The following is a 26124-nucleotide window of genomic DNA, read 5'->3' on the forward strand; positions in this document are numbered from 1 at the left end:
GTGCCTGCTTATCACTAGTTTCGAGTACTGAGCACCTGAGCATGGTAGTGCCCGCTCATCACTAGTTACAAGTACAGAGCACCTGAGCATGGTAGTGCCCGCTCATCACTAGTTACAAGTACTGAGCACCCGAGCATGGTAGTGCCCGCTCATCACTAGTTTCGAGTACTGAGCACCCGAGCATGGTAGTGCCCGCTCATCACTAGTTACGAGTACTGAGCACCCGAGCATGGTAGTGCTCACTCATCACTAGTTACGAGTACAGAGCACCTGAGCATGGTAGTGCCCGCTCATCACTAGTTACAAGTACTGAGCACCCGAGCATGGTAGTGCCCGCTCATCACTAGTTTCGAGTACTGAGCACCCGAGCATGGTAGTGCTCACTCATCACTAGTTACGAGTACCGAGCACCTGAGCATGGTAGTGCCCGCTCATCACTAGTTACGAGTACTGAGCACCTGAGCATGGTAGTGCCCGCTCATCACTAGTTACAAGTACAGAGCACCCGAGCATGGTAGTGCCCGCTCATCACTAGTTACGAGTACTGAGCACCTGAGCATGGTAGTGCCCGCTCCTCGCTAGTTATGAGCACTGAGCACCCGAGCATGGTAGTGCTCGCCCATTACTACTCATGAAACACATTATGAGACGTTGTATTTATTATTCCTGCACTGTATTTTCCAGGCTGGAAGTGATGGAGAAAGTATCGGGAATTGTCCTTTCTCTCAGCGCCTCTTCATGATCCTTTGGCTTAAAGGAGTTGTCTTCAATGTCACCACAGTCGACCTGAAGAGGTAGGAAACCCAACCAATGGATGTAGCCATAACCACTGCTGAATGTAAGGGTTTGTCCCATAACAATTGACTTACAACTTTATTTTAAATCTGTCTTAGTATAAAAAGTTTGCAGATTGCTTCTTTATGGCCTCCTCGCCTTTCGATAAATATAGAATGAGCTGAATGCTATCATCAGACCATTATGTTATATCTCTTCCATATCATAGAAAGCCAGCGGACCTACATAACCTCGCCCCAGGCACACACCCGCCCTTCCTGACCTATAATGGAGAGGTAAAGACAGACGTCAACAAGATTGAAGAATTCCTGGAGGAGTCGCTGGCACCACCAAGGTAAATGTCATGGAATTCAATATTTATGGTAATAGACCAGCCATTGATAAATTGTGTGTAATAGATAACCAATGGATACAATGTGCCAAGCTCTATCCATCTATCTATCTATTATCTATCTATCTATCTATCTATCTATCTATCTATCTATCTCTCTATCTATCGATCCATCCATCTGACACAATTGTCTCCCTGCATGTTGTGACCAGTGACAGTCTTTGGACTGGAGCCTCTCAATTGACTCTTTACCTTTAAATGTGTTTCATTTCTTTTAGTACTGAAGTGGTTAAGTGCCAGTTTTGCTATTGCAGCTTTTCCAAAGCAGTTAATTGCTGAGTGATCAGCTGCACTTACTAAGTAGTCACACCCTTCAGCTTTAAATAGTGGTGTATCTCAGCATTCCCTTCTGAAGATACAAAGTAATTTGTGTCCTGGCCGCCTTTGAGAAAGGTTCTGCTGTGAAGTTCCTGTGATCAGGCTATATCCTTTTGTTGGTTAATTTTCCCATTTGTCTTTACTTCCCTGGTGTGTTGTTAGTGCAGTGGTGAGACAGGTGAACCTCACCTGCCCCTCACTAGTCAGGGTTAATATAAGGTCTTCCGAGGGTCCCAGGTTCAAGCTTGGCGACAGTTCGGAGACTGTATAGGGACTGGTGAGGAGAGGAGGGACAGCTGCAGGTGAGCATAGGAGGTGCCCACCTACCCCTCTCACTAGTTCCAGTTTCTCCCATTGTTTTTGTGTTCTCGATGTCCCCCTTTTCTTGTGTTTTTGTTGTGCTTCAGATGCACGTAGGTCAGAATGAACCTCGCCACGCTTGCTACATTCGGCAAGAGTGACACTATCTACCATCTATCTCAGATGTCATCCAAGTGTAGTCCAATTTTTTTCTGTGGACTCATTGACTTGCATGGCCCATAGAATAACATCGGTCCAAGCACGATGTGATGTTTTGTCGGATGGCACTTGGACCCCCAAATAAAGTCGTCTGCACGAGCCCTATGACCGAGGTTGTGATTCAGGGTGAGATCACCTCCTCTTTCTGTGTTTTTATAGTTTCTCACTTGTTTCTTTTCCTCATTGTCACATTGTATTTTTATATGTTTGTTCTTTGCTGCTCTGTATCTTCTTTTAACTTCTATTGAGCTGAAAAGCACACACGGCTTTGTGCTCACACCTGCAGCCGACAGACCCAGACACGATTGTTCCCCGGAATACAAACAGTATATGTGATAACAATTGTGCATATAGAATACTGTATATATCATATCTCATATATATAATATTGACTGTTCTATTATTTTTGGGTCCTCCTGAATATTCTACAAAGTGTCAACAATGTTCCGAAAACTAACGAAGGAATCCAAAAAATTGTGATTAATATAAATTTAGCAATGTTCTGCAGTGTGTGGGGAATCGCTCCAGGTAGCAAAACGGGTACACCGTCACTTTAAGAGTCCAGCAAGTGTATTGCAAATGTAAGATGGTGGTTGAGTTCCTACCCCCTGAAGACACCAAATGTGTGCATATATATACAGTATGTATATACTGTACATACCAAAAGCTTGGCCACACCTTCTCATTCAAAGAGTTTTCTTTATTTTCATGACTCTGAAAATTGTAGAGTCACATTGAAGACATCAAAACTATGAATTAACACATGTGGAATGAAATACTTAACAAAAAAGTGTGAAACAACTGAAAATATGTCTTATATTCTAGGTTCTTCACAGTAGCCGCCTTTTGCTGTGATTACTGCTTTGCACACTCTTGGCATTCTCTTGATGAGCTTCAAGAGGTAGTCACCGGAAATGGTCTTCCAACAGTCTTGAAGGAGTTCCCAGAGATGCTTAGCACTTGTTGGCCCTTTTGCCTTCACTCTGCGGTCCAGCTCACCCCAAACCATCTCGATTGGGTTCAGGTCTGGTGACTGTGGAGGCCAGGTCATCTGGCGTAGCACCCCATCACTCTCCTTCTTAGTCAAATAGCCCTTACACAGCCTGGAGGTGTGTTTGGGGTCATTGTCCTGTTGAAAAATAAATCATGGTCCAACTAAACGCAAACCGGATGGAATAGCACGCCGCTGCAAGATGCTGTGGTAGCCATGCTGGTTCAGTATGCCTTCAATTTTGAATAAATCCCCAACAGTGTCACCAGCAAAGCACCCCCACACATCACACCCCCTCCTCCATGCTTCACGGTGGGAGTGAAGTCATGAAAATAAAGAAAACTCTTTGAATGAGAAGGTGTGTCCAAACTTTTGGTCTGTAGTGTGTGTGTGTGTGTGTGTGTGTGTGTGTGTGTGTGTGTGTGTGTGTGTGTGTGTGTGTGTGTGTGTGTGTGTGTGTGTGTGTGTGTGTGTGTGTGTGTGTGTGTGTCACAATTCCATTGTGCAGAACATTCTATATTGTTCTGTCATACTCAGAGCCGGTATATGTTGCTTGTGGTGCAGAGCGTTTTGCAGGATGAATGCTCTGTGGGTTGTTTCACAGCACTGGGTTCCACGCTGGTCCTGGCAGATGCTTTTCGTTCCGGGTGATTGCTCTTCTTCATTAGGGAGCATGTTAGCTCAGAACACCACCAGTTGTACTTGTACTCTGCCTCTCTGCCTCCCTCCAGCCTCCCCCCAGTCTCTGCCTCTGCCTCCCTCCAGCCTCCCCCCAGTCTCTGCCTCTGCCTCCCTCCAGCCTCCCCCCAGTCTCTGCCTCTGCCTCCCTCCAGCCTCCCCCCAGTCTCTGCCTCTGCCTCCCTCCAGCCTCCCCCCAGTCTCTGCCTCTGCCTCCCTCCAGCCTCCCCCCAGTCTCTGCCTCTGCCTCCCTCCAGCCTCCCCCCAGTCTCTGCCTCTGCCTCCCTCCAGCCTCCCCCCAGTCTCTGCCTCTGCCTCTCTCCAGCCTCCCCCCAGTCTCTGCCTCTGCCTCCCTCCAGCCTCCCCCCAGTCTCTGCCTCTGCCTCCCTCAGCCTCCCCCCAGTCTCTGCCTCTGGCTCCCTCCAGCCTCCCCCCAGTCTCTGCCTCTGCCTCCCTCCATCCTCCCCCCAGTCTCTGCCTCTGCCTCCCTCCAGCCTCCCCCCAGTCTCTGCCTCTGCCTCCCTCCAGCCTCCCCCCAGTCTCTGCCTCTGCCTCCCTCCAGCCTCCCCCCAGTCTCTGCCTCCCTCCAGCCTCCCCCCAGTCTCTGCCTCTGCCTCCCTCAGCCTCCCCCCAGTCTCTGCCTCTGCCTCCCTCCAGCCTCCCCCCAGTCTCTGCCTCTGCCTCCCTCCAGCCTCCCCCCAGTCTCTGCCTCTGCCTCCCTCCAGCCTCCCCCCAGTCTCTGCCTCTGCCTCCCTCCAGCCTTCCCCCAGTCTCTGTCTCTGCCTCCCTCCAGCCTCCCCCAGTCTCTGCCTCTGCCTCCCTCCAGCCTCCCCCCAGTCTCAGCCTCTGCCTCCCTCCAGCCTCCCCCCAGTGTCAGCCTCTGCCTCCCTCCAGCCTCCCCCCAGTCTCTGCCTCCCTCCAGCCTCCCCCCAGTCTCTGCCTCTGCCTCCCTCCAGCCTCCCCCCAGTCTCTGCCTCTGCCTCCCTCCAGCCTCCCCCCAGTCTCAGCCTCTGCCTCCCTCCAGCCTCCCCCCAGTCTCTGCCTCTGCCTCCCTCCAGCCTCCCCCCAGTCTCTGCCTCCCTCCAGCCTCCCCCCAGTCTCAGCCTCTGCCTCTCTCCAGCCTCCCCCCAGTCTCTGCCTCTGCTCCCTCCAGCCTCCCCCCAGTCTCTGCCTCTGCCTCCCTCCAGCCTCCCCCAGTCTCTGCCTCTGCCTCCCTCCAGCCTCCCCCAGTCTCAGCCTCTGCCTCCCTCCAGTCTCAGCCTCTGCCTCCCCCCAGTCTCAGCCTCTGCCTCTCTCCAGCCTCAGCCTCTGCCTCCCTCCAGCCTCCCCCCAGTCTCAGCCTCTGCCTCCCTCCAGTCTCAGCCTCTGCCTCCCTCCAGCCTCCCCCCAGTCTCAGCCTCTGCCTCCCTCCAGCCTCCCCCCAGTCTCAGCCTCTGCCTCCCTCCAGTATCAGCCTTTGCCGCCTCCCCCCCCCCCCGCATGCGCAGATCTCCGGTCTGCATTAGAGACACTCCCACGCTCCTTATGAATCCACTTACCTGCTCCAGTGCCCGCCACCATCTTCCTGGCTCACGTGAGTATCCTCTTCTGACACCGGCTTCCATCACGGCATCATCCGCGGCGTCCTGCTGTGAGCTCTGCATGTGACGTCCACACAGCAGTGGACGCATCACAGAGGAAGGAGCTGATTGGCGCGCGCCTGTGACCCCGGAAGTGCAGGCGCCGGCAGTTCCGGGGTCAATCAGCTCCCTGTGCTCGGCAGCCACAAAAAAAAAATGTAAAAAAAAAATGTAAAAAAAAAAAAAAAAAAAAAATTTTTTTTTTTTTTTTTTTTTTTTTGCTGCCAGAAGGTGCCGCCCCTCACAATCTGCCGCCCTAGGCACCGGACCACGGGTGCCTAATGGTAAATACGGCCCTGCCCCTATGTAAAAGAATATAACTACTATAATACTGCCCTCTATATACCAGTATATAATTACTATATTACTACCCCCTATGTACAAGAATATAACTACTATAATACTGCCCCTATGTACAAGAATATAACTACTATAATACTGCCCCTATTTACACGAATATAACTACTATAATACTGCCCCTATGTACAAGAATATAACTACTATAATACTGCCCCCTATGTACAAGAATATAACTACTATAATACTGCACCTATGTAAAAGAATATAACTACTATAATACTGCCCTCTATATACCAGTATATAATTACTATAATACTACCCCCTATGTACAAGAATATAACTACTATAATACTGCCCCTATCTACAAGAATATAACTACTATAATACTGCTCCTATTTACAAGAATATAACTACTATAATTCTGCTCCTATGTCCAAGAATATAACTACTATAATACTGCTCCCTATGTACAAGAATATAACTACTATAATACTGCCTCTATGTGCAAGAATATAACTACTATAATACTGCCCCTATGTGCAAGAATATAACTACTATAATACTGCCTCCTATGTACAAGAATATAACTACTATAATACTGCCTCCTATGTACAAGAATATAACTACTATAATACTGCCCCTATGTACAAGGATATAACTACTATAATACTGTTCCTATGTACAAGGATAAAACTACTATAATACTGCCCCTATGTGCAAGAATATAACTACTATAATACTGTCCATATGTACAAGACAATAACTACGATGTCATTGCCCTATTACCGGGCATTGTGGCTAGTTTTTCTATATGTCAGTAGAATTTTTGGGTTTGGCGGCTGGCACAAATATGTAGCCTGCATTGTTAGGTACTGGAAATTCATTTATATACGCTCTCTAGTGTGTAATACTGTTATGGTATAAATCTGAAATTCCTTGATGGAGAAAAGTCTAGAAATATCTTTCTGTGCTGATTTTTTTTACCTTTTTTATACCATTTACAATATCATCACTATTTTCTGCAGCATCCTTTGCAGTGACTTTGAACTCTTTCTTTTCTTCCAGATACCCCAAGCTTTCTGCAAAGCATCGTGAGTCAAACACAGCTGGTATCGACATCTTCTCAAAATTCTCAGCATTTATCAAAAATACCAAGCAGCAGGATAATGGAGGTGCGTATAACGTAGTGATTTCTGTGCACCATAGGGCTGTATAAATGATACAAAGCTTATAGGGGGCCGGTTTGTGTTTCTAAAATGTAAGATCTTTGCATATTTTCCATTGTGGTATATGAATTTAATTGTGGTCTCTATTATGTTTGATTGTGATGACATACCGCTATAATGTGACATAAGCCAGTGATTGCCGCGGGTTAAACTGCAGCAACCCACGCTATGAAGTAGAGACTATGTCGCAGGCGGGGAAGGACGCCGCTGCGCTGCGCTCGCTAACGCTCGGGTCCGGCGCTGCTGCGATGGCGGCTCGGTGGCTCGAGCGGTGGGCCGGATCCGGGGACTCGAGCGGCGCTCCTCGCCCGTGAGTGAAAGGGGGTAGTTTGGTTTGGGGATTTGGTCCGTGACGCCACTCTCGGGTTGTGGTGAGGTTGGGCACCACCGCTGCTGGTGACAGGGATCCCGGGAGCGATGGCAGGGAGCAGCTGGGATGTTGCTTTCCCCCTCCGTGGGTAGGGGTTGGTGGTCCCGGGGCCCGGTGAGGTGACGGGGAGGCAGGGTTGGATGGGTGCAGGGTCGCCTGGACTGCGCAGCGCGGTGCCGGACGGCACGGTTGTACTCAGCCACAAAGGTACGCAAAGTCTCTGGTAAACCAAGCGGCTGGATGGACGGGTCCCGCAGCCGGCTGCTGTACCTTCTCCCGGACGGGTGGTGGTGGCTGCCTTTCCCTGCACCTTTGTGTATGTTCGGTCCCGATGGATTCCCACCGGTAACCCGCTCCCCAGCGTGTGTATGTGCCGGAGGAGCCCTTTTGCCCGCAGGCTCTGGCACTTGGAACTCTAGCTGTGGCGGAAGCTGTATTTCCTTTTGCTGGTCGGACGGTTGCCTTCAATCGGGTCTTGGCTGTTAGGAAACCCCTGGGGTTCCGATCACTGATGGATTTGACCTCTAATGGCGACTCCAAGCCTGGTCGGGGTCCGCAGGCCCTGCCTGAGTGTGCTGGCTTCACTTCGCTCCCCAGTTCGGTACCGGCGGGCCACCGCCCATCCCCGGTCCTACGGTCTAGCGTTGATCTGCCTCTCCTGCAGACGGCCACCACCGTCTGCCAACCTTGCTCTTAGTGCCCGGGCCACACACCCGGACACTGTCAGTTTACTCCTCCACTACTACTTCACTCCTTTCACTTGCACTTCCCTAACTGACTTCCTTTTCCTGCCTCCAGGACTGTGAACTCCTCAGTGGGTGGGGCCAATCGCCTGACTCCACCCCACCTGGTGTGGACATCAGCTCCTGGAGGGAGGCAACAAGGATTTTGTGTCTGGCTGATGTGCCTGTCTCGGGGTGGGGGTGTGTGTTGCAGTACCTGTGACGACCTGGCTAGTCCAGGGCGCCACAACTACATAGGTCCCTTACAAGGCGGTTTATCATCTCAGTTTATTCATCCATGATAGTGAGGTCCCGGAGGCAGATCAAAAGTCAGTCTGAGTATGGACGGCAATTTCTGAAGCAGCTGTATGAACAGTCTCATAGTTATAGATGAGGTTAAGTTCAGCTCGGTAGTCAGATCCATGAGCAGTCCGCACATCGCAGGCCGAAATCAGAGCTTTAATATCGGACGCGTTAATTGGTCTTCATTTGGAGACTGCATATTATTTTGGTATTTATTTTATGAACTGAGTTCGACTGTATTAATTTTACAATCTATGGCGGTATTATTTTAACCTACATTACAGAAAAAACGTTCTAAAATACTTTATTTCGGTTTCATAGTTTAATTAAAAAATCTACTGTCATAGGACTCATTCAGATGCCGTGTTTGGAAACGGACGAATAAAAATGGAACAAGTGTCATCAGTGTTTTGGATCCGCTTCTCATCAGTGTTTTGTCCATATGTCTGTTTTTATTATCAGTGTTTGTCACATATGGATGCTGATAAAAAACAGACACTAGTAATGAGCGAGCACTACCATGTTCAGGTGCTCGGTACGCGTAGCCAGCAGTCGGACACTCGAAAGGGCGCGACGCGAGTACCCGAGAATATTGGAAGTCAATGGAGAACTCAAACATTATTCCAGAAGATTTCCCAGAAAAATACTTGAGTTTTCCCATTGACTTCCAATATACTTGGGTACTCGAGTTGCGTCCATCCTAGCGTCCAACTGCTCATTACGAGAACCGAGCACCCGAGCATTGTAGTGCCCGGTCATCACTAGTTACGAGTACTGAGCATCCGAGCATGGTAGTGCCCGCTCATCACTAGTTACGAGTACTGAGCACCCGAGCATGGTAGTGCCCGGTCATCACTAGTTACGAGTACTGAGCACCCGAGCATGGTAATGCTCGCTCATCACTTGTTACGAGTACTGAGCACCCGAGCATGGTAGTGCCCGCTCATCACTAGTTATGAGTACCGAGCACCTGAGCATGGTAGTGCTCGCTCATCACTTGTTACGAGCACTGAGCACTCGAGCATGGTAGTGCCCGCTCATCACTAGTCATGAGTACTGAGCATGGTAGTGCCCACTCATCACTGGTTACGAGTACCGAGCACCCGAGCATGGTAGTGCCCGCTCATCACTAGTTACGAGTACTGAGCACCCAAGCATGGTAATGCTCGCTCATCACTTGTTACGAGTACTGAGCACCCGAGCATGGTAGTGCCCGCTCATCACTAGTTATGAGTACCGAGCACCTGAGCATGGTAGTGCTCGCTCATCACTTGTTACGAGCACTGAGCACTCGAGCATGGTAGTGCCCGCTCATCACTAGTCATGAGTACTGAGCATGGTAGTGCCCACTCATCACTGGTTACGAGTACCGAGCACCCGAGCATGGTAGTGCCCGCTCATCACTAGTTACGAGTACCGAGCACCCGAGCATGGTAGTGCCCGCTCATCACTAGTTACAAGTACCGAGCACCCACGCATGGTAGTGCCCGCTCATCACTAGTTACGAGTACCGAGAACCCGAGCATGGTAGTGCCCACTCATCACTAGTTACGAGTACTGAGCACCCGAGCATGGTAGTGCCCGCTCATCACTAGTTACGAGTACCGAGCACCCGAGCATGATAGTGCCCACTCATCACTAGTTACGAGTACCGAGCACCCGAGCATGGTAGTGCCCGCTCATCACTAGTTACGAGTACTGAGCACCCAAGCATGGTAATGCTCGCTCATCACTTGTTACGAGTACTGAGCACCCGAGCATGGTAGTGCCCGCTCATCACTAGTTATGAGTACCGAGCATCTGAGCATGGTAGTGCCCGCTCATCACTAGTTATGAGTACCGAGCACCTGAGCATGGTAGTGCTCGCTCATCACTTGTTACGAGCACTGAGCACTCGAGCATGGTAGTGCCCGCTCATCACTAGTCATGAGTACTGAGCATGGTAGTGCCCACTCATCACTGGTTACGAGTACCGAGCACCCGAGCATGGTAGTGCCCGCTCATCACTAGTTACGAGTACCGAGCACCCGAGCATGGTAGTGCCCGCTCATCACTAGTTACAAGTACCGAGCACCCACGCATGGTAGTGCCCGCTCATCACTAGTTACGAGTACCGAGAACCCGAGCATGGTAGTGCCCGCTCATCACTAGTTACGAGTACTGAGCACCCGAGCATGGTAGTGCCCGCTCATCACTAGTTACGAGTACCGAGCACCCGAGCATGATAGTGCCCACTCATCACTAGTTACGAGTACCGAGCACCCGAGCATGGTAGTGCCCGCTCATCACTAGTTACGAGTACCGAGCACCCGAGCATGGTAGTGCCCGCTCTTCACTAGTTACGAGTACTGAGCACCCGAGCATGGTAGTGCTTGCTCATCACTAGTTACGAGTACTGAGCACCCGAGCATGGTAGTGCCCGCTCATCACTAGTTACGAGTACTGAGCACCCGAGCATGGTAGTGCCCGCTCATCACTAGTTACGAGTACTGAGCACCCGAGCATGGTAGTGCCCGCTCATCACTAGTTACGAGTACTGAGCACCCGAGCATGGTAGTGCCCGCTCATCACTAGTTACGAGTACAGAGCACCCGAGCATGGTAGTGCCTGCTCATCGCTAGTTACGAGTACTGAGCACCTGAGCATGGTAGTGCCCGCTCATCACTAGTTACGAGTCCCGAGCACCCGAGCATGGTAGTGCCCGCTCATCACTAGTTACGAGTACTGAGCACCCGAGCATGGTAGTGCCCGCTCATCACTAGTTACGAGTACTGAGCACCCAAGCATGGTAGTGCCCGCTCATCACTAGTTACGAGTACTGAGCACCCGAGCATGGTAGTGCCCGCTCATCACTAGTTACGAGTACTGAGCATGCTCCTCACTAACAAACATGTCTCCCTGATTTTTACAGCCCAATAGACAAGAATCGGTGTTTGTGCTAGCTGTAAAAATCACTCAGTGTGCAGAAAAAGTCCTTACACAACTCCATCAACAGAAGCGTTAAATAAGTAACGGGTTTTAGAAAATGGCGCCACAAACCAAATTTTATCTACAAAGTTTGGAATTTTTGATAAAAAGTAAAATATATAAGAAATGATAAGTTTGATATGGATGTAATAGGACTGATTTGGAGAATCACTTTACCAGGTCAATTTTACAGCAGATTTATTAAAACACCAATAACCGTGTCAGAATTGCGTTTTTTATACTATTTTATAGCACTTGGAATCTTTTTTCCCCACTTTTTAGTGCATTTTATGATAAAGTGAAAGCTGATATTCACAACTACAACTTGTTTTTGCAAGAAAAAATCTACATTGACAGAAAAAAAAGCCAAAAAAGGTGTTAAAGTAACAACCCGGAGGCTATTTTTGTTTTTCTTTGTCTGATAGATTTTAATGTCAAAATCAAAAGTGAATGTGGACGAGTTTCCACGGGGCGTCCGAGGCAGGGAGTTATATTTGGAGGCGAATGTTGATTTATTTTTTTTTCTAGAAGAACCTCTTTATTTTCTATGGAACGAACTTATCACACTGGAAAATAAAACTTCAGGGGAATTTGGTTTTCCCGAAGGGTCGTGTCCCACCCTTTCCTCAGGAACAGTCTCTTTCTTTCCAGTCACATTGGCAGCCGCGTCACGACGGCATCGTTTATTTAGGATGAGTCTTTTAGGAAATACTGAAAGACTGTTGAAAGGAAGGCCAGAGTTTATAATGCACATGTATAAAACACTGTGAGCAAATCTGTTGCCCATAGCAACAGTAGTACAGATTTCAGTTTTCCAATAGAAAGGGAAAGTAGTAATCTGATTGGTTGTTACGGACAATTCTTCCTCTTTGTTTCTATTCACCCAATGGGAGATGTTTCAACTTTAATAGTAACCAATCAGAGTGTGAGTTTCATTCTTCCACTGCAGAGCTAGTGATTAAAAGCTGAACGAATGATTGGTTGCTATTGGCAACATAGCCACTTATACGGTTCTTATATAAATTACATAAAATAAATTAATTTTATACATTGGGTGTTTATCGACCCCTTTCTGAATTAGGCTATGTTCAGATCTTATTATGCTAAACCTATCCCTAGGGGACCATTTTCTTGAAACCTGTAAAAATGATGGAGTTCCCTATTGAATTACATTATACTCGGGTACTTGAGTCTCACCCATCCAAGCATCTGACCTGCTCATTACAAGTACCGAGCACCCGAGCATGGTAGTGCTCGCACATCACTAGTTACAAGTACCGATCACCTGAGCATGGTAGTGCTCGCACATCACTAGTTACGAGTACCGATCACCTGAGCATGGTAGTGCTCGCTCATCTCTAGTTACGAGTACCGAGCACCCGAGCATGGTAGTGCCCGCTCATCTCTAGTTACAAGTACCGAGCACCTGAGCATGGTAGTGCTCGCACATCACTAGTTACAAGTACCGATCACCTGAGCATGGTAGTGCTCGCTCATCTCTAGTTACGAGTACCGAGCACCCGAGCATGGTAGTGCCCGCTCATCTCTAGTTACAAGTACCGAGCACCTGAGCATGGTAGTGCCCGCTCATCACTAGTTACGAGTACTGAGCACCTGAGCATGGTAGTGCCCGCTCATCACTAGTTGCGAGTACCGAGCACCTGAGTATGGTAGTGCTCACTCATTACTAGTTACAAGTACCGAGCACCTGAGTATGGTAGTGCTCGCTCATCTCTAGTTACAAGTACCGAGCACCTGAGCATGGTAGTGCCCGCTCATCACTAGTTACGAGTACTGAGCACCCGAGCATGGTAGTGCCCGCTCATCACTAGTTACGAGTACTGAGCACCTGAGCATGGTAGTGCCCGCTCATCACTAGTTGCGAGTACTGAGCACCCGAGCATGGTAGTGCTCGCTCATCTCTAGTTACAAGTACCGAGCACCTGAGCATGGTAGTGCTCGCTCATCTCTAGTTACGAGTACTGAGCACCTGAGCATGGTAGTGCCCACTCACCACTAGTTACCAGTACTGAGCACCTGAGCATGGTAGTTCCCGCTCATCACTAGTTACAAGTACTGATCACCTGAGCATGGTAGTGCTCGCTCATCACTAGTTACGAGTACTGAGCACCTGAGCATGGTAGTGCCCGCTCACCACTAGTTACCAGTACTGAGCACCTGAGCATGGTAGTGCCCGCACATCACTAGTTACAAGTACCGAGCACCTGAGCATGGTAGTGCCCGCACATCACTAGTTACAAGTACCGAGCACCTGAGCATGGTAGTGCTCACTCATCACTAGTAACGGGTACCGAGCCCTGAACATGGTCGTGCTCATTCATCACTAGTTACGAGTACCAAGCACCCGTGCATGGTAGTGCTCGCTCATCACTAGTTATGAGTACCGAGCACCCTAGCATGGTAGCGCTTGCTCAACACTAGTTTCGAAAATGGAGCACCCACATGTGCCACTGAATATATGGAGTGGGGTGAGGAGCTGAGCATGCGCCACATAAAGCAGGTACAGCCAGTACCTGAGTCTAAGTCCAGGCATATACCGATCAGAGTGCCCGGACTGACCACAGGTGTCCAGATGTCAACTTACAGCCTCATATTTGTCTGTATTTTTTCTCTTTACATTTACCAGGTTAGTAATGGGGGTGTCTGATAGACACCTCTCCATTACTAACACCAGGGATTGAAGCTAGCTGACATTACAGAGCTGGCATCAGCCCCACAAGTATTACCCTGATGGCCACCACACCAGAGCAATCGGGAAGAACCTGGTAAAGTGCCAGAATTTAATGTGTGAGGCACTTCTGGGGTGGCTGCTGGCTGCTATTTTTAGGCTGGGAAGGGCGAAATAACCATGGGCTTTCCCACCCTAATAATATCAGCCCTTAGCTGTCTGCAGTACATTGACTGGTTATGAAAAATGTAGGGGATCCCACGCTGTTTTTATTGGCCTTCAATAAGATTGACGCAATTGACTTCAAGAAAATGGTTGTAGAGACCTATCTACACACGCGCTGCATCCGCAGTCATTTTCTCGAAGTCCATCTCGTCAACTGCGGGCCATTCAATGGAGCCCTCAGTCAGATAAATGGCACCTGCCGCCGACACATCCCGTCCTATGACGCTCTGTCCTGTGACCTTCTTGAGTCACTCCACTGCAGTGTCACTCCCGCAGCCCGCTGACAAATCAATGGCGCCCGCTGCCGTGACACCCCCACAGCCCGCCGACAAATCAATGGCGCCCGCTACCGCGACACCCCCAAGCCCGCAGTATCGCCGACCCTCCTGAACCACAACACCCCCTCCTCTGAGCCTGCAGCATTGCCCTGCCTCCTGTGACTTTCCTGAGCCGCTCCACCATCGCCGCTCCCCATGGTGAGCATTAGGATTAAGATGCACTAGGATTAAGATGGACCCTCATTTTAACATTAAAATTATATTTTCCTATTTTCCTCTTCTAAATTTGGGGTTTGTTTTATAAAATGAAAAATGCAGTCTGTACAGTAAATGCCTCAAAACTTGGCAGGAGCTCCTTTTGCATGAATTACTGCATCAATGCGGCAATGTGGTATGGAGGCAATCAGCCTGTGGTACTGCTGAGGTGTTATGGAAGCCCAGGTTACTTTGATAGCCGCCTTCAGCTCATCTGCATTGTTGGCTCTGGTGTCTCTCATAGATTCTCTATGGGGTTTAGGTCAGGCGAGTTTTCTGGCCAATCAAGCACAGTGATACTGTGGTTAGTAAATCAGGTATTGGTACTTTTCGCAGTGTGGACAGGTGCCAAGTCCTGCTGGAAAATGAAATTTCCATCTCCAAAAAGCTTGTCGGCAGAGGGAAGCATGAAGTGCTGTAAAATTCCCTGGTAGACGGCTGCGCTGACTTTGGTCTTGATAAAACACAGTGGAGCTACACCAGCAGATGACATGGCTCCCAAACCATCACTGATTGTGGAGACTTCACACTAGACCTCAGCAGCTTGGATTGTGGCCTCTCCACTCTTCCTCCAGACTCTGGGACCGCGATTTCCAAATGAAATGCAAAACTTACTTTCATCTGAAAACAACACCTTGGACACTGAGAACAGTCCAGTTCTTCTCCTTGGCCCAGGTAAGACGCTTTTGGTGTTGTCTATTGGTCATGAGTGGCCTAACACAAGGAATGCGACACTTGTAGCCAATGTCCTGGATACGTCTGTGTGTGGTGGCTCTTGAAGCACTGACTCCAGCAGCGTCCACTCCTTGTGAATCTACCCTAATTTTTGAATGACCTTTTCTTAACAATCCTATCAATGCTGTGGTTATCCCGGTTGCTTGTGCACCTTTTTTTTACCACACTTTTTCCTTCCTCTCAACTTTCCATTAATATGCTTGGAAACAGCACTCTGTGAACAGCCAGCTTCTATAGCAATAACCTTTTGTGGCTTACCCTCCTTGTGGAGTGTCAATGACTACCTTCTGGACATCTGTCAAGTCAGCTGCCTTTTTTATGATTGTGTACCCTACTGAACAAGACTAAGGGACCATTTTAAAAGCTTAGGGAGCCTTTGCAGGTGTTTTGTGGTAATTATTCTAATTTTCTGAGATAATGACTTTTGGGTTTTCATTGGCTGTAAGCCATAATCATCAACATTAACAGAAATAAACATATGGAATACATTCCTCTGTGTGTAATGACTATATAATATATAGGAATAGATCCATCTGTGTGTAATGATTCTATATAATATATAGGAATAGATAACTCTATATAAGATATATCAATAGATCACTCTGTGTGTAATGATTCTATAATATATAGAAATAGATCCCTCTGTGTGTAATGACTTTATATAATATATAGAAATAGATCCCTCTGTGTGTAATGACTCTATATAATATATAGGAATAGATCCATCTGTATGTAATGATTCTATATAAGATATAGGAATAGATCCCTCTGTAATGACTTTATATAATATATAGGAATAGATCCCTCTGTGTGTAATGACTCTATATAATATATAGGAATAGATCCCTCTGTGTGTAATTGTGGCGCCCCTGACCCGGTCAGGCACCACAGAGTATTGCACCCATGCGGGAGCAATGCTTCCAGGTAATCTCCAAAGGCCAGGATGAGGTGCACACACAAACATATAGTGACCAGGCCTCCCACATTACCAGAGGGGACCCTTGGGTAGCCAGAAGGGGTTAACTTTCAATTCCCAGCTGGGGGTGTGTTCAGGGGCTGGTTGCTAGGAAGCAGGGCAGAGAGAGAGAGGAAGAGGAGAGTCGAGAGGAAGAAGTTGAAGTGTGTGGAAGGGAGCAGAGGAGCTCTCGTGTCAGACAGGTCCTGAGGAGTGCAGTAGCTGAAAGCGGGGGGAGAAAGGAGTACCGTGGGTCGGCCTGAAAACCATCCAGAGAGAAGGGTGGCTGAGTACGGAGATCCCGGTATCCGAGCACACAAGGGGAACTAGGTCCCCAGTACAGGCAGCAGATCATCCAGAGCTGCTTAACCTACAGGTGGGGGGGGGGGTACTTCATGCCCTCACCACGACTACACAGAGCTTGAGCCAAGCAGCAATCACCAGGCCCATAAGGGGACAGGGCCAGAAGCCATCCCACCAAGGCCACGCTGCCGGCAGACGAGCCAGAGAGAGGGGAGCAGGGTGGTAACAGCTTCCCTGGAGGGGTCCTACCACGCTTCAAGCAAAGGATCCTCCTAAAACAGAAAGAGTGCAAGGAAGGCGAGTGGACAGCTACCCTCAGAACGGCCTCCTGGAATTCCTGGTTCAACCTGGTTATCACAGTGTCGCCCGGGCATCTCACCGTGACCTCCAAACAGTGAGTAAACACGTTGAAAGACTTCTTGGACTGTGTTTGAGTCATTCTGCGACCTGTGGTCCCACACACATACACCGGGGCCTGGGGCTTGCCTCACTCTCAGGGGGCTAATATACTGACTGCACCCACCATCAGCCCCAGGCATCCCTTAATCTGCAGTGGCGGTTCCCGCTGACCGCAATACTGAGAGTGGCGTCACGACAATCCTAAAAGAAGGTTCCCTACCTGTGACCAGACTGTTCCATCCACGTGGAGTCCCTGAAGGTACTGCACCGACACATACTAGCGGGGCTTCACAACTTCTGGCGTCACGAACAGGATAAGGACTAGACCTGTTCAGACAGGTGACCGTGTGCCTCAGAGGTCCGACCGCAAAAATTGAACCGCCGCCATATTGCCATCTTCAAAAGCGCGCGCTGCAGCCCGCGCGAGGGAGAAGAGCACCGCCCACGAAGAGGTGTGGCCGCCCCAGAACCCCCACAATTCGGAGAGCGTTCTGACCCAGGAAGTGGAAAGGGGGCGCGGAGATTTTTGAAGAAAAATGGACGCTGCAGGAGGTAATGCCCCTGGTCAGGGCGACGCAGCCCAAGCGATGCCAGCCCCCGTCGCGCTGGACGCAGCAGCGCCTGGTGCCGGTGCCGCGGTCGCAGCCGCGCCGGCTGAAATCTCCCCCATAATGCCAGTTTCCTTGCTGTATGTCCCAGGAGCGCAATGGCTGCCCCAATACGCCGGTAAAATAGACACGCTGACCGGGTTTAAGAAGAAGATCAACACCCTGCTAGACATGCACGCGATGACTGGTAAGCAGAGGGCCGCTGTGGTGCTGGGACAATTGACTGAAGCAGCAGAATTGGAGGCTGAGTCCTGGACCAATGATGACCGGGGCTCTGTTGAGACCATCTTTGCCAAACTAGCAGCTGCTTTTGAACACCGCACAGAGGGAGAGCTGAGGACGGACTTCTATAACTGCCGTCAGAAGCCCCAAGATAGTATAAGAGACTATGCCCTCAGGCTGCAGGCTGCACTACGGGCTCTCAAGCTGGTGGACCCTGTCAGTGATCAGGAAGGAAACCGGATGATGAAGGAACAATTCTTGCGGGGCCTGCGCTCTCCTGAGGATGGGAAGCAGATGAAGCTGTGGTCCCTGGAACACCCTGACGTGGACTTTGCCATTCTGAAAGACAGGGCAGTGAAAGCACTCCAACCTCCTGTGGACACAGACCCCGTCGCACCAGCATGGCCTGCCAGTTCCACGGCTGCAGGAGCGGAATCCTCCTCGCAGACCCTGATAACTACAAAAGGACTCAACGCGCCAGCAGAGACCATAAGTACGCTATCCTCCCAGGTGCAACAGCTCACTAAGGACGTCGCACAAATCCTGAAAGCAATGCAGTTGCCCTCAGAGACCAAAGTCCCTCATCGGATCCTGCTAGCTGACAACCCAGAGGACGTCCCTTGGATGCGGAGGAGAAGAGGTCCCCCAACCCGAGGCAGGAGCAGTGATCGCTATGACTCATCTGGACAACCCATCTGTCGTCGTTGCCAGGAGGCAGGACACTATGCAAGGGCCTGTCCTTTAAACGAGCCAAACCTGGGGCCGGGGGCCAGTCCTCAGGATTAAGAAGATCAGGCCCAAGTCGCTGCTGTGATCAGTACGTGGGTGGACGTCCTGTCCTGTCCATCGTCCTGGACGGGATCCCTACCCCGGCGTTATTGGACACCGGCTCTCAGGTAACCACGATCCCGTATGTCCTGTATCGTAGGTTTTGGTCGGACGACGATCTCCGACCACCGGACCCCTCCCTCACCATCTATGCTGCCAACGGACAACCTATAGACCAGATCGGGGTCAAAGAGGTAACCATAAAGGTGGGAAGGCAGGAAATGAAGGGACAAGGACTGATTGTTGTGGACACTGATATTAGAGAAAGGAACCCGCAAATGATTTTAGGCACTAATGTCATAGAAAATTGCCTAGGGGAAGTGTTGTTGTTGCTTCACCAGATTGTTGAAGGTGCTGAGGGCAGGTCGCAAAGAGCCTTGCAAAAGGAGATCCGAATCATTCTGAGGAAGCAACAGGTAAAACAGACTGGCGGTGAGATTGGTAGTGTACGGGTGATGGATGCAAACCCCATTGTGATACCCCCACGGAGTGAAATGATGATGTGGTGTAGAGCAGCGGTAGGTCTCAGAGGACAAGATTACCAGGCTGTACTAGAGCCCACTCATTCAGACCACTGGCCCACGATTCTGACAGCCAGGGGGGTAGTTGATGTACACAAGGGACGAGTGCCTGTACGAGTGTTGAACTGTGGGGAGGAGGAAGCCAGACTACCAAGGTACGCTACCATAGCCAAACTGTTTACATGCTCAGATGACGCCATAACACCTGTAGGTCCCCTGACACAAGCTGACTCAAAAGAGGGCGAGACCTCCCAAAAGCAGTTAGAGGATTGGTGCCAGAAACTACACGTGGGGACTGACTCTACACCCGACTACCAGAAACATGGGGTTTACAGGGTCGTGCAGGAATACGAGCAGGTCTTTAGTAAGAACCCACTACACTTTGGTAGGATCAAAGGGGTGCAACATCACATACCCACAGGCAGTCATCCTCCCATTAAGGAAAGACATAGGCCTATTCCACCAGCCCATTACCAGCGCACAAAGGACATGCTGAAGGACATGAAGGAGGCAGGCGTCATAAGGGACAGTTGTAGCCCCTGGGCGGCTCCCCTGGTCCTGGTAAGAAAGAAGGATGGCACGATGAGGATGTGTGTGGATTACAGACGGATAAATCAGATAACACACAAGGATGCCTACCCTTTGCCAAGGATAGAGGAATCCCTCGCTGCCTTGAAAGCCTCTAACTACTTTTCTACCCTAGATCTTACTAGTGGCTACTGGCAAGTATCTGTAGCAGAAGAAGATCGGGAGAAGACGGCCTTCATCACCCCAATGGGCCTCTGTGAGTTCAACAGCATGCCATTTGGACTCTGCAATGCCCCCGGGACCTTCCAGAGGCTTATGGAATGCTGCCTAGGGCACCTCAACTTTGAAACCGTCCTGCTCTACCTGGATGATGTCATCGTGTACTCCAAGACCTACGAGGACCACCTGAAACACCTGGCTGAAGTCTTTGAAGCACTATCCCGATATGGAATGAAGCTGAAACCATCCAAGTGCCATTTACTGAAGCCAAAGGTCCAGTACCTAGGTCACGTGGTCAGTGCAGAAGGAGTAGCACCGGACCCAGAGAAGGTCACAGTCATCCAGGAATGGCCCACACCTACTACCGTCCGGGAGATACGTCAGTTCCTTGGCTTGGTAGGCTACTACAGGAGGTTCATCAAGGGCTACACGAAAATGGCAGCGCCTTTGCAAGAGCTCCTGGTAGGCCACCCAAAGAAGAGAGGAAAGATCTCCGGCCCGCCATTTCACTGGGGAGAAGCAGAAGAACACTCCTTCAGACAAATGAAAGGGGCCTTGACGGGTGAAGAGATCCTAGCCTACCCTGACTACGGTCTGCCATTCGTACTGTACACAGATGCCAGTAATGTGGGACTGGGAGCAGTGCTTTCACAGGTGCAGGGAGGCAAAGAGCGTGTGATTGCTTACGCCAGCAGGAAGCTCAGGCCTACTGAAAGAAACCCGGAGAATTATAGCTCATTCAAGCTAGAGTTCCTGGCCATGGTATGGGCTATCACAGAGCGGTTCAAGCACTACCTGGCAGCCACCAAATTCACTGTCTTCACGGACAACAACCCCCTGACCCACTTGGATACTGCTAAATTGGGTGCCATGGAGCAGCGTTGGGTAGCCCGACTGGCGAATTATGACTTTACCGTCAAGTATCGAGCTGGCCGCAAGAACGGCAACGCAGATGCTCTGTCCAGGATGCCTCACGTAGCAGACGAGGGTGAAGATGTAGATGATCTTGAAGAGATTGAGCTGCCAGCGTTCCATCGCCATGGAGCAAAACAGTGTCGGCAGTCGCGTGCCAACCGCCAAGAGGTGACCCTGAACCCACTCCCTCACTACAACTGGAAGGAGACCCAGGAAAATGATCCAGCGGTAGGCTTGGTAAAGAAACTGATCAGCCAGCCTGGCGCCAGCCTTGACAAAGGAGCCCCACCTGAGGCACAGTACCTATGGAAGGAGAGGGGTCGATTATTCATCTATCAAGACAAACTTTACAGGAGCATCATTGACCCGAGGACGCATGAGAAGGTGTGGCAAGTGATTGTACCACAGAAGGATACGAGGATGGTGCTAGAAGCCTATCACAATGGTGCAGGCCACTTTGGTTGGAAGAAACTGGAGGCCCTACTTAAAGTAAGATTCTACTGGGTGGGCATGAGATCTGCCCTAGAGAAGTGGTGTCGAAACTGCGGGCCCTGCAATCTTAGAAGAAAAGACCAGCACAGCCAGAGAGCACCACTCCAGCCAATCCAAACTAAACGGCCCCTGGAGATCGTGGCCCTGGACCATGTAAAGTTGGCACCCAGCAGACAAGGCTACAACTACGCTCTCACTATGGTTGACCACTACTCCAGATTCCTGGTGGTAGTACCAGTCAAGGACTTGACAGGTCAAACTGCAGCCAAAGCTTTCCAAACACACTTCTGTCGACCACATGGTTATCCAGATCAAGTGCTCACTGACCAAGGACCAGCCTTTGAAGCTGAAGTGTTTAAGGAGTTTTGTAACCTATACGGCTGCCAGAAGATCCGTACTACGCCTTACCATCCCCAGACCAATGGCATGTGTGAGAAGATGAACCACATCATTCTCGACCTTCTGAAGACTCTCCCACTAGAAGAACGGAGTCAGTGGCCGGAAAAGCTGCCCGATCTAGTGGACATGTATAACAACATCCCTGTGAGTTCCACGAACTGCACACCGGCATACCTGATGAGGGCCAGACCAGGGAGATTGCCAGTAGATCTGGAAATGGGAGTTGAGACCCCTGAAGACCATCTACAAGGTGCTGATTGGGATTCCAACCGCCAAGCCCAATACAAGAAAGTACAAGAGTGTGTGGAGCGAAGCCTGACTCAGCAGCGTGAGAAACAAGAAAAGGCCTACAATCGAAAAGCACCTGCTGTTCCTTTGATGCCAGGAGATATAGTTCTCAAAAGGAAGAGAAGACGTCATAAACTTGACAATCACTGGGAAGAAGAACCCTATACTGTGTTACCATCGACGCTTAGCAATGAAAAGACATGCCTTATCAGCAAAGATGGAGGAAAAACAACAGCTGTCGTTTCTAGAGATCGCCTAAAGAAATGTCCTGAACAACTAAGAACCCCTGAAAAAATTCCCAACCCTTTGCCAGTTCAAGAACCAAAAGAAAAGATGATCCATACTGTACTTGGAGATTTTCCAGCAAGTTGGCCTCAATACAATGGAGCAGTAGTTATTCCGGTTATTACATTCCCTCAATCTGGAGAAGTAAGAGACCCAGAAGAACCTGTTCAGAACCTGGAAGAGCCAAATGTAGCTGAAGCAGAAGACCATGCACTGGTATCAATACCCAGTACACCCATTATTCACATTGAGACACATACATCGGGTGGGAGGACACAACCTCAGACAGATGACAGTATAGTACTGCGTAGATCAACCCGCAGCAACTTTGGTCAGCTCCCATTACGCTATAGAGAAAGTACAGTTTAGTTCAAAGTGACGGTATGAAAGGTAATGTTTAACCTGTTTATAGTTAAGCAACGTTTAAGCGAAATGTGCCCACAAGGACTATTGTGAGACCTCCTTAAAATGTTAGACCACTGGTTATGAACTGGCTTTAACCACAAACTTTGCATTGTAAAAAGTTACCTCCTTGGTATCAACCACAGAGTCTGCCTGTTGAGGGGCATGGCTCTGCACCAACAAGGGGGCACGCCTGTTTATGGGGCCTGCCCTCCAACACTCGGAAGCGGGTACGCCTGTTTATGGGGCCTACCTTACACCACTCTCCTCAGGAGAGGAAGATTGGAGGAAAGGTCTGGGGAATGTGATGGCCCAGCCCTGGTCACCAAAAGGACCGGCGACCTACCTCCTGGAGGTTTTTGGGTGGGGTTCGGACATGTGGGTGGTTGGTGGTGGAATGGTACCTGGTATGTTTAAATGTAAATAATTGCCCCTGTGTGGGAAAAGTTTGTATTTACCTTTTCTCTTGTCTTTGCAGCCCGAGGACGTGCTGATGATAACTAAGGGGGAATGTGGCGCCCCTGACCCGGTTAGGCACCACAGAGTATTGCACCCATGCGGGAGCAATGCTTCCAGGTAATCTCCAAAGGCCAGGATGAGGTGCACACACAAACATATAGTGACCAGGCCTCCCACATTACCAGAGGGGACCCTTGGGTAGCCAGAAGGGGTTAACTTTCAATTCCCAGCTGGGGGTGTGTTCAGGGGCTGGTTGCTAGGAAGCAGGGCAGAGAGAGAGAGGAAGAGGAGAGTCGAGAGGAAGAAGTTGAAGTGTGTGGAAGGGAGCAGAGGAGCTCTCGTGTCAGACAGGTCCTGAGGAGTGCAGTAGCTGAAAGCGGGGGAGAAAGGAGTACCGTGGGTCGGCCTGAAAACCATCCAGAGAGAAGGGTGGCTGAGTACGGAGATCCCGGTATCCGAGCACACAAGGGGAACTAGGTCCCCAGTACAGGCAGCAGATCATCCAGAGCTGCTTAACCTACAGGTGGGGGGCGGGGTACTTCATGCCCTCACCACGACTACACAGAGCTTGAGCCAAGCAGCAATCACCAGGCCCATAAGGGGACAGGGCCAGAAGCCATCCCACCAAGGCCACGCTGCCGGCAGACGAGCCAGAGAGAGGGGAGCAGGGTGGTAACAGCTTCCCTGGAGGGGTCCTACCACGCTTCAAGCAAAGGATCCTCCTAAAACAGAAAGAGTGCAAGGAAGGCGAGTGGACAGCTACCCTCAGAACGGCCTCCTGGAATTCCTGGTTCAACCTGGTTATCACAGTGTCGCCCGGGCATCTCACCGTGACCTCCAAACAGTGAGTAAACACGTTGAAAGACTTCTTGGACTGTGTTTGAGTCATTCTGCGACCTGTGGTCCCACACACATACACCGGGGCCTGGGGCTTGCCTCACTCTCAGGGGGCTAATATACTGACTGCACCCACCATCAGCCCCAGGCATCCCTTAATCTGCAGTGGCGGTCCCCGCTGACCGCAATACTGAGAGTGGCGTCACGACAATCCTAAAAGAAGGTTCCCTACCTGTGACCAGACTGTTCCATCCACGTGGAGTCCCTGAAGGTACTGCACCGACACATACTAGCGGGGCTTCACATAATGACTCTATATAATATATAGGAATAGATCCCTCTGTGTGTAATGACTCTATATAATATATAGGAATAGATCCCTCTGTGTGTAATGACTCTATATAATATATAGGAATAGATCCCTCTGTGTGTAATGACTTTATATAATATATAGGAATAGATCCCTCTGTGTGTAATGACTCTATATAATATGTAGGAATAGATCCCTCTGTGTGTAATGACTCTATATAATATATAGGAATAGATCCCTCTGTGTGTAATGACTATATAATATATAGGAATAGATCCCTCTGTGTGTAATGACTCTATATAATATATAGGAATAGATCCCTCTGTGTGTAATGACTCTATATAATATATAGGAATAGATCCCTCTGTGTGTAATGACTTTATATAATATATAGGAATAGATCCCTCTGTGTGTAATGACTTTATATAATATATAGGAATAGATCCCTCCGTGTGTAATGACTCTATATAATATATGTGTTTCCCTTTTTCTATTGAATTACTGAAATAAATTAACTTTTTGATATTCTAATTTATTGAGATGCGCCTGTAAATACCGATATATTTGCAGCTGCCTCCCCCTAGTGGCAGTTGGAGGGATTGTTTGCAGAAAAGTTTACTGTTCTCTTGACAAGCTAGGAGTGAAGAAGTACGGAGGCTTCCTAGCTTTTTTTTTTTTTAACAAACTGTGAGGGGAATATTTTCAGTTTTTTTCACACATAGAACATATTAATTATAGTCTATGGGGCTGTTCACATATCTGTTTTTTTGTGGTTGACCGATTGTTTAGCAAATAATCTAAAAGAGGAATGGAATATGAAGACCACCAAAAAAAAAATCCCCTAAAAAAATACTTTATTTAATTCTAATTAAAACGGTATATCCCAGAACCATCAATATAGTCCTACCAGACCGTAGTCAAGTGAATGCGGGTGGAAAACAGAAAAGTAAGGTACAGGAGAAGGGGTAGTGGTGAAAAGGGTGACTGTATTCTCTAATACTTTCAAGAATTATGATGGTTATTAGGGGCGCTATAGGGTACTTTACACGCTGCGACATCGCTAACGATATATCGTCGGGGGTCACGGGGTTTGTGACGCACGTCTGGCGTCGTTAGCGACATTGCAGCGTGTGACACCAAGGAGCGACGATCAACAATCGCAAAAACATCAAAAACCGTTGATTGTTGACACGTTGCTCCTTTTCCAAATATCGTTGGTGGTGCATGCCGCTGGTTGTTCGACGTTCCTGCGGCACCACACATCGCTGTGTGTGACACCGCAGGAACGACGAACATCTCCTTACCTGCGTCCTTACCATGCGGAAGGAAGAAGGTGGGCGGGATGTTACGTCGCGCTCATCTCCGCCCCTCAGCTTCTATTGGGTGCCCGCTTAGTGACGCCGCTGTGATGCCGCTAGAACCATCCCCTTAGAAAGGAGGCAGTTCGCCGGCAACAGCGACGTCGCAAAGCAGGTAAGTCCGTGTGACGCTGCTGTAGCGATAATGTTCGCTACGGCAGCGATAACTACATGTCGCCCGAACGACGGGGGCGGGTTCTATCGCTCGCAACATCGCTAGCAATCGCTAGTGATGTCGCAGCGTGTAAAGCACCCTTATGTCTGACAATTAGCCCTCACTGTCTCCTGCCTACCAGCGGAGTTGCACCATGATGTTTTGGGTGCCCCCCGCTCCTCGTCGACTCTTCCCTACCTTACCGATTGTCTACAAAAAGAAATGTGAATGAGGCCTAACCCCGACTACTGAAGATGCTCC

At 49.5% G+C, this 26124-nt stretch overlaps 1 protein-coding gene across 2 annotated transcripts in view; it reads left to right on the forward strand.

Moving 5' to 3' along the window:
• CLIC5 (chloride intracellular channel 5) overlaps positions 1-26124 on the forward strand; it is a 238346-nt gene that overhangs the window by 178827 nt on the left and 33395 nt on the right. For both annotated transcript variants that reach the window (XM_075341180.1, XM_075341181.1), the window contains exons 2-4: positions 685-794; positions 1004-1129; positions 6677-6783. In XM_075341180.1, coding sequence (XP_075197295.1) covers positions 685-794; positions 1004-1129; positions 6677-6783 — 343 coding nt within the window. The remainder of the gene's footprint in view (positions 1-684; positions 795-1003; positions 1130-6676; positions 6784-26124) is intronic.

The sequence above is a fragment of the Anomaloglossus baeobatrachus genome, chromosome 3 (assembly GCF_048569485.1).
Source record: "Anomaloglossus baeobatrachus isolate aAnoBae1 chromosome 3, aAnoBae1.hap1, whole genome shotgun sequence".
Classification (NCBI taxonomy): domain Eukaryota; kingdom Metazoa; phylum Chordata; class Amphibia; order Anura; family Aromobatidae; genus Anomaloglossus; species Anomaloglossus baeobatrachus.